At 40.0% G+C, this 14,290-nt stretch overlaps 1 protein-coding gene across 8 annotated transcripts in view; it reads left to right on the top strand.

Moving 5' to 3' along the window:
* Positions 1 to 14,290, top strand: part of LOC133379761 (cholesterol transporter ABCA5-like) — a 139,649-nt gene that overhangs the window by 86,876 nt on the left and 38,483 nt on the right. For 7 of the 8 annotated variants that reach the window (XM_061615637.1, XM_061615635.1, XM_061615636.1 and 4 more), the window contains 9 exons: positions 2,663 to 2,833; positions 4,790 to 4,903; positions 5,325 to 5,459; positions 7,446 to 7,511; positions 10,058 to 10,149; positions 10,962 to 11,085; positions 11,539 to 11,656; positions 11,767 to 11,858; positions 12,553 to 12,728. In XM_061615637.1, coding sequence (XP_061471621.1) covers positions 2,663 to 2,833; positions 4,790 to 4,903; positions 5,325 to 5,459; positions 7,446 to 7,511; positions 10,058 to 10,149; positions 10,962 to 11,085; positions 11,539 to 11,656; positions 11,767 to 11,858; positions 12,553 to 12,728 — 1,088 coding nt within the window. The remainder of the gene's footprint in view (positions 1 to 2,662; positions 2,834 to 4,789; positions 4,904 to 5,324; positions 5,460 to 7,445; positions 7,512 to 10,057; positions 10,150 to 10,961; positions 11,086 to 11,538; positions 11,657 to 11,766; positions 11,859 to 12,552; positions 12,729 to 14,290) is intronic. The other variant, XM_061615642.1, reaches the window with a different exon arrangement.

Here is a 14,290-nt window from a genome sequence, read left to right as displayed (position 1 = left end):
AAGCAGCTTAACCCCTGCTCTGCTCTTCTTTGCTTTAGTCTTGATGGAAACACAAGGCAGTCATGCCTATGGGTCAACACTATGGACTGAAGTCAGAGACATTATCAGGGAAGAATGCAAAGAGAAGGACTTCAATGGATGACTGACAAAACCCTTAAAATGGTTAAAGAGAGAAGGAAAGCAAAAGGAGATGGAAACACAGTTAGAACCCTAAATGCAACAATACAGCAACTAGTACGTAGGAACAAAGAGAACTGTTACAATAGTTATTGTATACATACAATCATTATTGTACAGAAATAGAAGAGGACAACAAAAAGGGTAGAACACGAGTCCTATTCCAAAAGGTTAGAGAAATTAAAGGGAAATGTAAACCTGACTGACAGAGATGAAATAAAAGGAAGATGGAAGCAATACACTGAAGAACTCTATAAAAGAGATGCCAGCATGACAGATTTTCACAGAGGAACCGTATGATGAAGAACCAGAAATTTTAGAATGTGAGGTGAAAGCTGCTCTTAAAATTCTTGGAAGAAACAAATCACCAGGAATAGATGGCATACCAATAGAGATGCTACAAGCAACTGAGACTGAATCTATCCAAATTTTGATAAAAATTTGTCAACAAATATGGACAATAAAATAATGGCCCACAGACTGGAAGCATTCCATATACATTCCAATTCCAAAGAAAGGGGAACCCAGGGAATGCAGTAATTATCCAACTATTGCCTTAATATCCCATGCAAGTAAAGTAATACTCAAGATTGTACAACAAGGTCCTTGCCATATATGGACCGAGAAATGCCAGATTTCCAACTGAAATGGAGGTGCCACAGCATCTGATTGTCCTGATGCGCAACCTATACTCTGGACAAGAGGCTACTGTTAAAGTTGACAACAAGAACATTGAACTCGTGAAGGTTTATCAATACCTCAGCACAGTCATTAACCGAAATGGAGACAATAGTCAAGAAATCAGAAGAAGGGTAGGACTGGGGAGGGCAGCTATGAGAGAACTAGAAAAGGTCCTCAAATGCAAAGATGTATCACTGAACACCAAAGTCCAGATCATTCAGACCATGGTATTCCCAATCTCTATGTATGGATGTGAAAGTTGGACAGTGAAAAAAGCAGATAAGAGAAAAATCCACTCATTTGAAATGTGGTGTTGGAGGAGAGCTTTGTGCATACCATGGAGTGCAAAAAAGACAAATAATTGGATGTTAGAACAAATTAAACCAGAACTATCACTAGAAGCTAAAATGATGAAACTGAGATTATCCTACTTTGGACACATCATGAGAAGACATGATTCACTAGAAAACACAATAATACTGGAAAAAACAGAAGGGAGTAGAAAAAGCGGAAGGCCAAACAAGAGATGGATTGATTCCATAAAGGAAGCCACAGACCTGAACTTACAAGATCTGAACAGGGTGGTTCACGACAGATGCTCTTGGAGGTCTCTGATTCATAGGGTCGCCATAAGTCGTGGTTGACTTGGAGGCACATAACAACAACAAGAACGCATGTATACAATTGCACTGAGAGTCCAAATGTGAGAATATAATCGGATTAGATACTGCTTACATTTATCCTGTATTTTAAAAATAATAACTTCTAATTTCATTTGACCTCAATATTATCCAGATCTCTGTTATCTAACTAAGACTATGCAGACAATGGCCTATTGACGCTGTGTTGTGCTGCCAGCCACATAGGATGAAAACTCTTTAAAAGCTTTAAAACCATAGTAAAAATGCAGTAAAAACTGCAGCATGTTAAGGCTGTGTGATACACTAATAATCATGATTAAGAAACCTTAATTCTGGGAGGGAGGCTGCAGTCGCTCAGTGGTGAGAGGAAAGCACTGCATATGCTCATTGTGAAAGTTTAAGATTCTCTGCCATGGTTTTAGTGACTGATCTTGGGCTAGGCACTTGTGCCTTAGAATTCACTGTAAAATGGGACTAATGTCCTCTAAATTGTATAAATAAAATATAGTGCATATATGTGTGTGTGTGTCTGTGTTATGCATTTGATTTGCCTTGTAGCCTGTGGCTTGCCTCCCTGCTTTTGTCATCCAGAGCTATCTGCTTGCATGCACTTTAGCTCCTGCTTTTTCCTTGTGGCACATTTGAGTCTGGATTGTGTGGGCCCAACTATTATCTGCCAAACCACACAGCTGAGCTGCTGGACTGCACCCTTAGCCCTACCCACTCATGTGCAGGAGTATCCCTGTTTCCAGTCAAGATATTTTAGTAGGTAAGTACTCCTTGGTGTACAGGACTCTCTGCTGTTGCTGTATTTTTCTTTGAGCTGCACTCTTCTTGTAGATCATCATAATTTTGTTTCTTAATATATGTTCTTCTTACATCTGGATTCTTTTATCAGTTAAGGATGCCTGGGGTGTCCTGTTTCAGTTTAACTAGATGGAGTCTTGATTTTATGTTCTAGTCCTACAGATCTGTTGGTGGTGAAGTCCACTTAGTGTTGTATTTTTTAAAAGTTCGTCCCAGATCATTTTATGTAGAAGTTTGCAAACTAGGTGAAGAGCAGAGACAGCAAAATCAGGGCTATGTTATAAGTACAATTGTTAGATTTGCTGCCATTCACAGTATTTGACATGTATTTTCATTTATTTTTGGTACCTTTGCAGATCAAAGCCTACACTCAACTCAAAATATCAGGTCTTTTTCCATCTGCTTACTGGTGTGGACAAGCACTAATTGACATTATTTTATATTACATTATTCTCCTTCTGATGGTAGGAATCTTGTTTATAGTTCACCATGGAATTATTTTTTTTCCTGAGGAGCTTCTTGCTGTGGTAAGTTTCATTTTATTTGTTTTTTTTTGTTCCTGGCTTCCCTTCAACAACAGAAAAACAGATCTTGCTTTTGATACATTCCACCTGCCCATATTTTCTAGTGCCCCTCACTGATAAAACATTGGCCCTGTTTTTGCCTTTTTGGGAATGTCTTATTAACACGTTGGTGTGAGTTGCTAGCACTATCATTCTCTGGAATTCAGTTCAACGTTAGATCTCCGAGTGTATGAGGAATGCATCCTGTTTCTTTTTAAAGTAAAGTGGCTGTGCACTAACAGAGAAATCCTAACCGTCAATTCTGGTGGGGGTTAGGATTCAGAGGAAATTTCCCTATGGCAGGAAGGAGTTCTGGCACTATGGAAACCCAATCTGTACCTGCCTAAGGCACAGGCTGTTATCAAGGTACAGCTAGCAGAAATCCCCAGAGCACTTCAGTGTCAGAGTAGGGGCAGCAATGGATCCACTGGATGGTATTCAGTTCTAGTCCTACTCTGAGTAGACCTCATGGAGGTTAATAGGCATGCCTAACTTAGGTTTATTCATTTTAGTGGTTCTACTGTGAGATTTAGTTAAATACAACCCTCTGGATCCCAAGTCAGTCTGGTTCACTTGGAGGAACCTGATCCAGGCCTTTGTGCTGCACAAGCCTCAAAAAAAATTAAAAATTAGCTGCCCAGGCCAGCAGGGCTGTGGATGTGGAAGGGAATCCTTTATCACCTACCCCAGTTAGGATTGCTTCCCAAAGCACTGCTTTTATTTTATTTATTACAAAAAATAAAATAACCTGTTATTCAGACTGTAGGCTCCCGGACCATCTTACACAGGATAAAACAGCAAAACACAAGCCACATAATTATTAAAACCAACAGAGCAGCAGAGTTAACATAAAACAGAAAGAGTCTATGTAATGGCATCGCCTGCCATTTTACACATTGCAGTTGTGAAGTATGTTTTGAACATAATACATAAAATACTGTAGGACAATTACGTTTTTCTGCTCTGCATTTAACCAAAAGAACCATCAATCTCTTGGCTTTTAAATCAGCGTAGGACTAGGCTGTTGCAAAGTGAATGAACAGAGCACACAGGAGAAACTGAAGAGCTTCAACAATATATAACAGTTAAGGGGTTCTTTTTTATTTCCTTATATATCTTCATATAAAAAACAGTGTTACAACTGCAGGGTAATTTTTTATTTTTTTTTTACAAAAACGACTTTTGTTAATTAATATGTATGGGAAGAGGGTGCTACAATTAAGGGTCAACCTCCAAAAATGTTTTTTGTGCAATTGTGGTGTACTGATGTATTAGTGTCTTTTTTAAATTGGCCTTTAATTTTACAGTGGAATCTAAAAAAGAGATACTCTTTGTAGTGTCAGAGTTGAAGCCATTTAGGCATTTGTATCTGAAGGCCAGTGTCTCAAGCTGTATCTGGAAGGGAGTAAAAGTACAGCTGGAAATTGGCTTCCACTGGCCACTAGTCAGAATAAACCCATTTAAATCAGTGGACTTGTTAGCTGAGTCCACCAATTTCATTGGATCTGCTCTGAGTATGACTAACATTAGATATAACCCCTTATTCTTTACAGGCAGCCCTAATTAAGCACAAGCTTTCACCTAACAAAAAACAAGTAGAGCTCTATAGCTCTATCTCTTCCCCCACCTCCTTGCAGATGTGCATAATACTGTTCTCTGCTACATCCCATGCCATTACCACCCACAAGAGGCCCGTGTGTGGCTCCCATACAGAGATCCAATATCCCCAGTCTTCCTGAAGTCTGCACGCAGGCTATGACCACGAAAAGCCTGCACACTAAACTCTGTAGAGAAAGGGACCACTGGGTACATGTATGGGCAGAAAGGGCTGCACTGAGCCCTGTAAGGGATAGATTGTGTGTTGTGTTAATCAGAGTATGCTATGAATAACTCAAAGAAACTTAATTTCCCCCCCTGCAGGTTTTTTGCCTTATTGGCTATGCACCATCAGTAATTCTGTTCCATTATGTCGTCTCTTTCACCTTTAAAACAATACAAAACACCAAAGAATTTTGGTCATTAATTTTTTCAATAGTAAGTAAAAGTGCAGTACTTAATTTGTCTTTCCTAGTTAATACAATTCAGTATTTCTAATTCATTGATTTTTATATTTAAGAAATTTTGACTCGGTCATATTTTTCTGCATTTGGGTTGTGTTTCAGTCCTGCAAGCACTTAGCTTCCACTAAACATCTTGCTGTCTCTCTCTCTCTCTCTCTCTCTCTGTGTGTATCCCTATAAAACACACCAATGACAAGTGTGTGAGCATGAAAGCAAACTTTGCAGGATTAATGTCTTGTTTCTTAGATGTAAATTGGGTACTATTTATTCCTGAGGCTATGTTTACCTTTCTTAACAAGAAAAAAAAAATCTATAACATTTTAAAAAGGTGGATAAAAATAAACCAAAAGTGCTCTAATTTTATTGTAATTAACTTTATTTCTTTTCTCTTTCAGGTAGCCTTGATTTGTGTTATTGTTACTGATGTAGCTTTTATTCAATGGTACACAATAGCGATCATAATTCACACTTGTTTTTCTGTCTTCATTCCAATCTATCCTCTTATTGGGTGTCTGATTTCTCTGACAGAGGTAAGTTTGCAGTGAACTGAACATTTAATAAATTTTGTATATAGTTGGAGAACTCTTATGTGCAGAAAGCAATACATTTTATAGAATCACAGAATAGTGATTCTGTCCTATAAGACCATCAGGTCCAACCCCCTGCTCAATGCAGGAATCCAAATTAAAGCATACCTGACAGGTGGCTGTCCAGCTGCCTCTTGAATGCCTCCAGTGTTGGAGAGCCCACCATCTCCCTAGTTCATTCGTTTCATTGTCGTACCACTCTAACAGGACATTTTTCCTGATGTTCAGTTGAAATCTGCCTTCCTGTAACTTGAGCCCATTGTTCTGTGTCCTTCACTCTGGCCCTCTGTGAGGCAACCTTTCAAGTACTTGAAGAGTGCTATCATATCTCTCCTCAGTCTTCCTTCTCAAGGCTAAACACACCTGGTTCTTTTAGTTTCTCCTCATAGGGTTTTGTTTCCAGTCCCTTGATCATCCTTGTTACCCTCCTCTGAACCAGTTTGTCTGCATCCTTCTTAAAGTATGGTGTCCATAACTGGATGCAGTACTCAAGGTGAGGCCTAATCAGTGTTGAATAGAGGGGATACTTCACATGATTTGGAAACTATACTTTTGTCAATGCAGCCTATAATAACATTTGCTTTTTTTGCAGCCACATTGCACCGTTGGCTCATATTCAGCTTGTGATCAACAACAATTCCAAGATCCTTCTCGCATGTAGTATTGCTGAGCCAAGATTCCCCCATCTTATAACTGTGCATTTGGTTTCTTTTTCCTAGGTGTAGAATTTTGCACTTATCCCTGTTAAATTTCATTCTATTGTGTTCAGCCCAATGCTCCAGTCTGTCAAGATCCCTTTGAATTTTGTTTCTGTCTTCCACGATATTAGCTATCCCTCCCAATTTTGTATCATGTGCAAATTTGATAAGCATTCCCTGCACCTTCTCATCCAAGTCATTAATACAAATGTTGAAGAGCACTGGGCCCAGGACTGAACCCTGCAGTACCCCACTCGTTGCCTCCCCCAGTTTGAAAAGGAACCATTGATGAGTACTCTTTGATTATGATTCTGCAGCCAACTGTGGATCCACCTGATAGTTGTTCCATCCAGCCTACATTTAGCTAGCTTGCTAATAAGAATGTCATGGGGCACTTTATCAAAAGCTTTGCTGAAGTCGAGACATATTATATCCACAGCATTCCGACAGTCTACAAGGGAGGTTACCCAATCATAAAATGAGATAAGATTAGCCTGGCAGGATTTGTTCTTGGTAAATCCATGTTGGCTTTTAGTAATCACTGCATTGTTTTCAAGGTGCTTACAGGCTGAATGCTTCATAATCTCCTCCAGCCTTGTCGGCCCCCATCTGTTTTCACAAACCAAACTATTTTCCCCAACCACCCAAATAAAAAAATAGGTTGGATAATTCCAAACAATCAAACCTGATAGGGTACTCCCTCCACTAATTAGTAACAGGATGCCCTTCTTACAGTATCATAGTTTTCTGAGATTCATTATACGGCAAGACATGCGAGGGCATTCTCAATAGTGGCACTCTGATTCTGAATGCCCCTCCCCCTCTGGTGCAAGCAGCACCAAGATTGATGGAGTTTTGACGCCAGGTGAAAGCATGGATATTCATTTGACTAAACTGTGTTCCACACCTGGTTGATCCAGTTATGTTGTCAGTATATTTTTATTCAAGCTGTATTTAAATTAAATATATTGTCTTCTTATATTTTAATGCTCTCTCTCGCTCTGGGATTTTGTGAACAAAGACAATAATAACATTCTTTTATCTTGTTGATGAATCCTCCACAAAGCAGGTTTGTGGAAGAAATAATTTAAATACATTAATAAAGGGTACACTTTTCAAAGGCATTGTAGATATATTAAAAACATTTTCTAAATTATAATAGTATAATTTAATTTAGGATGACCTGTAAAAATATGAGAATTATTGAAATAAGATTTTATTATATTGTTAGGTAGCACAGAAGCTTGGTCGAAATATGGAAAGAAATACAGAAAGATTACTGGTTTCTGCTGTAGCAGTAAGTGCCATATTTTCCCTTAAGAATTTTAGAAATAGCCTATCTGGATACACTTTTACAAGTAATGACAAGGTGTTATTTTTATATGTTATGACTATTACTGTTGTTTGTCATTTTACGAGACCATCATGTTCTTGCATCTGAGTTTTAAAAGATTGGTGCTATGCAATGCAATCTATTATATTCTCCAGATGGATACCCTTAGGACAGTCATAGAGTCTAGATGCTCCACCAGTCTAAGAATGTCATTTTATGCGGTGGACTTTTCACATGGACTCAGAACCTGGTACTGGAATTTACTGAAATTTTCCATAAAATGAAAAGGCACATTGTACAGATCTATACAGCTGAAAATGGCTTTCATTTTCTGTATTATTTTAATACTTTTCAGAAATGATGAGTTAAAGACTAAAAAGCAGTAATGAACTTGCCCCCAGATTTGGGGCATGAGGAATGCAGAAGGAAGCCATGAGAAAGCTGAAAAGTTCATTCTTGTGTTATCAGAGCATTTCTCCCCAAAACTGTGACCAACTGGCACAATCTTTCAAACAAGAATTGAGGATTGGTTCAGTCATAATAGGGGAGTTAGTAAGCGTTTTCTGCATGGTAAGTGGGGCCGAGCTACAAGACTTGCCAACACTTGCCAAGAAGAGGACGCTGCTTTAGCTTTAGTAGTACAGATTTAGTAGTACAGGCTCCTGCTGGGAGGAAGGGAGGGATACAAATTAAATAAATAATAATAATAATAAATAATCTATGTTTATGCCCTAGCAACCTAAATAGGTTTATGGAATTGGAACTTCATAGTCTCTTGGGAAGAACTGGCAAATCTGAGAGGGAACTGATGCTTTCAAGAAATCAGCTACCAGATTGTCATTAAAAACTACAGACCTTGCATTCTTGTAATAAAAGTTTGCACTTATTTATCTGCCTGACAGTGCCATTTATTTATTTATTTATTTTATTATACTTGTATACCGCCCCATAGCCAAAGCTCTCTGAGCGGTTCACAGCAACTAAAAACATTGAAACAAATACAATTTAAAACAGATCTTATAAAAACAATTTAAAACACAATTTAAAAATTTAAACAGTATAAAACACATGTTAAAATGCCTGGGAGAAGAGGAAAGTCTTGGCCTGGTGCCCAAAAGATAACAGTGTTGGCACCAGGCGCACCTCGTCAGGGAAATCATTCCATAATTTGGGGGCCACCACTGAGAAGGCCCTCTCCCTTGTTGCCACCCTCCCAGCTTCCCTTGGAGTAGGCACCCGGAGGAGAGCCTTTGATCTTGAACGCAGTGTACGGGTGGGTTTGTATCAGGAGAGGCGTTCCATCAGGTATTGTGGTCCCAAGCTGTGTAAGGCTTTATAGGTCAAAACCAGCACCTTGAATCGAGCTCGGAAACGTACAGGCAGCCAGTGCAAGCAGGCCAGAATCAGTTTTTTATGTTCAGACCGTCTGGTTCCTGTTACCAATCTGGCCGCTGCATTTTGCACAAGCTGCAGTTTCCGAACCATCTTCAAAGGCAGCCCCACATAGAGTGCATTGCAGTAATTTAATTTGGAGGTTACCAACTGAACCCAGGTTATCCCTGTCCAGATAGGGACGTAGCTGGGCCACCAACCGAAGTTGGTAGAAGGCACTCCATGCCACCGAGGCTACCTGAGCCTCAAGTAACAGAGATGATTCTAGGAGAACCCCCAAGCTATGAACCTGCTCTTTCAGGGGGAGTGCAACCCCATCCAAGACAGGTTGGACATCCACCATCTGGTCAGAAGAACCACCCACTAACAGCATCTCAGTCTTGTCTGGATTGAGCCTCAGTTTATTAGCCCTCATGCAGTCCATTGTCGCAGCCAGGCACCGGTTCAGCACATTGACAGCCTCACCTGAAGAGGATGAAAAGGAGAAATAGAGCTGCGTGTCATCAGCATACTGATGGCAACACACTCCAAAGCTCTGGATGACCGCACCCAACGGTTTCATGTAGATGTTGAACAGCATGGGGGACAGAACTGACCCCTGTGGAACCCCATACTGGAGAGTCCAGGGTGCCGAGTAATGTTCCCCAAGCACCACCTTCTGGAGGCGACCTGCCAAGTAGGAGCAGAACCACTGCAATGCAGTCCCTCCCACTCCCAACTCAGCCAGTCTCCCCAGAAGGATACCACGGTTGATGGTATCGAAAGCTGCTGAGAGATCAAGGAGAATCAGTAGAGTCACACTCCCCCTGTCTCTCTCCCGACAAAGGTCATCATACAGGGTGACCAAGGCTGTTTCTGTGCCAAAACCAGACCTGAAACCCGACTGAAATGGATCCAGATAATTGGTCTCATCCAAGAGCCATAATCTCGTAACTACACAGTTGGCAGAATGCCATGGATTGTAAATATTGTGCTAGCACAATTGGCATGCCCATTCTAAACATCTCTTTGTAGGATGCCAGTGGACCAATGTGCAAGCCAACAGATATGCTTCTGGAAACCTTTGCAAAGGAGCCAATCTATTGTAATTAATGTACTTTCCCCTTTCCTTTCTTTAGCCATACTTGCAGTGTGTCATTTGGCTCTTCCTTCTACGCTATCTTGAGATGAAATGTGGAGGCAAATCAATGAGAAAGGACCCATTTTTCAGGTTGGTATGCCTGTATTTACAATTTAAACATCAATATTGAAATTACTACATAGACTAAGGCAGAATTAGCTAGCTATAAACTCCAACAAGGCATGCACTTCATAAATACATACAACAAGAGTCCATGGAAAAGTGACCACTTGCTGATCTTTAGGGCTAAAAGGGAGGGCTCAAGTGATCATTTATTTTTAGGGATGCCTGTGAAGCAACCACAGTCCAAGAGGTTTGCCCTAGGATCCTTACAATGGCACAGTGTTTCTGTTCATGATCCAAGAGTTGTGCCCTTGAGCATTCCTACAGCTGCACGTGAGAAATTGAAATGGGGATGAATGGATATTAACAGCTATTGTAGCATGAATGTTCCCACCTTCTCATCCATCCAGTCACACTCTTGTATCTGGGAAAATATCCCACTTGGTTTCTGAGTATTTGTCTAACCAGTTCTACCACAATATTGCACTGAATAAGGAAACACCAACTACCACTGAGTAGATGATTTCCAGAATCTCAGCATTTGGGAACCCTCTTCTGTTGAGTGGGAATGTACTTATTGACGATAAAGTCAATGTGAACTTGAGGCTTTGCTTGGCTTGTTCCAACTTGTCTAGCTAGTTGTGCCACAATGATGCATTGGATAAAAACTATTGTCTATCCAGTTGTGCCACAATGATGCACTGGATAAGAAAATATCAATAGGATTCCATGTGTGGAGCTTTCAATCTTACCGGGTCTAACCTACTGAGCTGATGACATAGAAGTAATCTGTTTAGAGTTCCCATGAGCAGAGTTTAAATATATTTCTCTAACTTCAGAACCTCTGTGAAACTCAAGCCCAGGAAATTCCCAGATGTGTCACAGGATGAGGATGAGGATGAAGATGTTTTGGCTGAGAGGTTGAGGGTTAAAGAAATGACAACCTACCAGAACTCTGAGGAGGTAAATCTTGCCCTTCCGTATTAACCCTGTGAACCTAATGGCACAGGATCCTATTGTAAAGCATGTGATGTGACTGACCACTTATGTAGGAGTCATCATAAGCTCTAGGTTGTTTCAAATCATGATGATGAACCTTGTTTAACCAGCCACAGTTTGTAATAAACCACTATCCCTTGTCAACACAGGACAAGCTGAGATTCTGGGAATGGAAAGTAAATGCTAGTGAAATCATTGTCCTGATTACACAAGAGGAGAAGAGGGGAGTGGGGAGCATATGAACTTGAGGCTTTGCTTAGGCTTGTTCATGTAGCACTAAGCCATGGTTTAGTGTTCCATGAAAACATGACCATGGACAGACGTGGGAGAAGCTTCACCCATTCAAAAATAATATTGTTTGCATTAGGTGATCAAACTAATCCAGAATTAAGCTCTATGTTATCTTTTGTTTATTAGAAACCTGCCATTTTGATCAGCAATTTGCATAAAGATTATGATGAAAAGACAGATTTTCTTCTTGGGAGAAAAATAAAGAAGGTTGCAACAGATCAGGTCTCTCTTTGTGTGAAAAAGGGTCAGTGTTAAATTAGTTATTACTGAAATACTGCATTTTTGTAGAAGATAAAATGCATCATGCTGTTAAAGAAAACTGCACATTTTGCATGTTCTATTTTTCTTTTTTAGGGGAAGTTATGGGACTGTTAGGCCCCAATGGAGCTGGGAAGAGCACACTGATTAATATATTGGTGGGAGAAGTAGAACCAACTTCAGGCCAGGTATTCAGCTGCAACCCAACCTCTGTGTCCCCTGTTCCTCCTCAGTTTTATTATGTTAAGCATTGCAAGAGTTCTCACCCACAACATGTTTCACTGCTCAGACAGTAGTCCCTTTTATAGGATGAAAAGTGTTATTTCATGCTGAGGTTGCATTTTTTCCTAGATATTATTTGTAGTAATAGAATGACGCTGGAGGGGATACTTCTTTCTAGCTGGCACATGAATACCTAGACTTCAAATAGATACCCAAAAAGTATCACCAAAGAGTGGTGTACCTACTGTCAAAAATGTGTTTGCATATTAATTTTCAGTGTTTCACTTCTTTTGGGTTCATAGATATTTTTAGAACTATGAACTGAAAAAGTCCATATACTACAAAAATGTGTGGTTGAACTGAACAAAAGCAGCATTAAGGATTATGAACCAGAAGCATGTTGACCTTGGTTCTGAAACTGCTGTAGTGAAGACTAAAGATGAGATACAGAGGCTTCTCCTTATATAGAAATAATGTCAGAATACGCATGGGAATATTGTGAATGTCCACAGGGGGGATATCCCTGAAGGGCTCCTGATATACAAGAGAGTGATCATGTAGTAAAATGTAGTTAATCTAACTGTATATACAATCACCTTTTCTGCATGTTAACTGCAAACATTATGTAAAAATATTAAATAAGGACTGATATATCCACAGGTGCTGATGGGAGATTATTCTTTAGGTGAAAATAACAAGGATAACTCTATGAAATTTATGGGATACTGTCCACAGACAAATCCACTTTGGCCTGATATTACACTGCAGGAGCATTTTGAAATTTACGGGGCTATCAAAGGAATGAGTGAAAATGACATGAAAGAATTCATAACATGGTAACTATCTAATTTTAAATACTTTATTTACATTCACAGACATTTCTTCTGTCTCTTACTTTAGTATAATATGTCTCCCTAAAAATGATTGATAGCTTCAACTTTCTAAAAATAATTCTGTAGATCATGGATTCTTGTATATGGGGGAAATTGAAAATTATATTTAAAAACTGGATGTACCTAGAACATAGTGTGAAAGGGTGCGCCATTTAATTTTTAGGCTAGTGTACACTGTCTTTGAGATTGCACCCTCTATTCCTTGGTATATATCTATATCTCAATCTTCTGTGCTAGTTTGCAAGGTAATTTGTAATATAATAATAATAATAATAATAAATTTTATTTATTAGTCGCCCATCTGTCTGAATTAACGGACACTCTGGGCAACGTACAACAATATAAAATACGAACCACAATAAAAACACATAAAATCAACAATCACAGTATTAAGATCACATTATCTAAGACCATCCCTTCAATAATACAATATAAAAACCTAACCCCAGAAATCCCATAGGCCTGCCTGAATAGCCAGGTCTTTAAGGCTCGGCGAAAAACCATCAGGGAGGAGGCATGTCGGAGGTCAAATGGAAGTAAATTCCAGAGGGTGGGGGCCACGATCGAAAAAATCGTCACAGAGCTCACATAATTTATGGGTAGAGTAAGTTCTCTAGCTCATTACGAAGATATTTTATGATGTCTGACTAACATGGGTGGTTGTTGTTGAAGGTGGTGCCTCAGTGTGTCCTGCTTTGAAAGAAAAGAGGGGGAGAGTGTGTCCTTTTATTGTCCAAATTTTAAAAAACATGAGATTTCATGAAGTGTGATGGGCATGTATGTGTAATTCTCCTGGGCATGGAAAGATGATCTCAGGTGGGTAACTAGCTCCACCTAGCGGCTGAAGGAAGAAAGAGTGCTGTTCAATTTTGCGGAGACTTCCTGCTCTGCATGACTAATTGCTGTAGTTCTCTTTCTGCCTTCACCAAATATGGTTGATTCTGCTCTCTGCTCTGCTTTGGTTCAGGGCTGTATTTGTTTTATGTGTTTTTCCTTTTCCTGTTAGTTTTTTTGTGTTGTTTCTCCTTCTGGGTGCAGGATCCTTTCTTCCTCTTTCTACTATTTAAAAAAGAAAACACCCTCCCAGAGTTAGCAGCCCTACCACGTCTGCCTTCCCAGGCGCAGCAGCAACATCTTAAAGCCAGGCAGTCTCATCATTAGTGGCTTCAGTGCTGCGCTGGCTTCAGACTCAACAGTGCTTCTGTCTGGGCCTTGCTAGATATGGCAGCCTCAATTTAAACCCCGGTGGCCCTTGGATTAGCGGCCACAACACAAAGGCTTCAACTTAAGCCCCGGCAGCCTCAGACTTAGCGGCCTCTCATTTTGGCCCTGCTACACATGCTGGACTCAATTGAAGCTCCAGCAGCCTCTGGGTAGTGGCAGCAGCTTTCACCACAGTCTCCTCCAAAGCTCCTTGCCCCAGTGCCTTCTCCCACCAGCGGCCACTCATCCCATCCATTGGGCAAGTGCAACAGAGCCGTCCTCATTGGCAGCCACTATTTTCT

Source organism: Rhineura floridana, chromosome 3 (genome assembly GCF_030035675.1).
Source record: "Rhineura floridana isolate rRhiFlo1 chromosome 3, rRhiFlo1.hap2, whole genome shotgun sequence".
NCBI classification, from domain to species: domain Eukaryota; kingdom Metazoa; phylum Chordata; class Lepidosauria; order Squamata; family Rhineuridae; genus Rhineura; species Rhineura floridana.
Note: the sequence above shows the minus strand (reverse complement) of the source record. Positions and strands in the feature narration are given on the sequence as shown.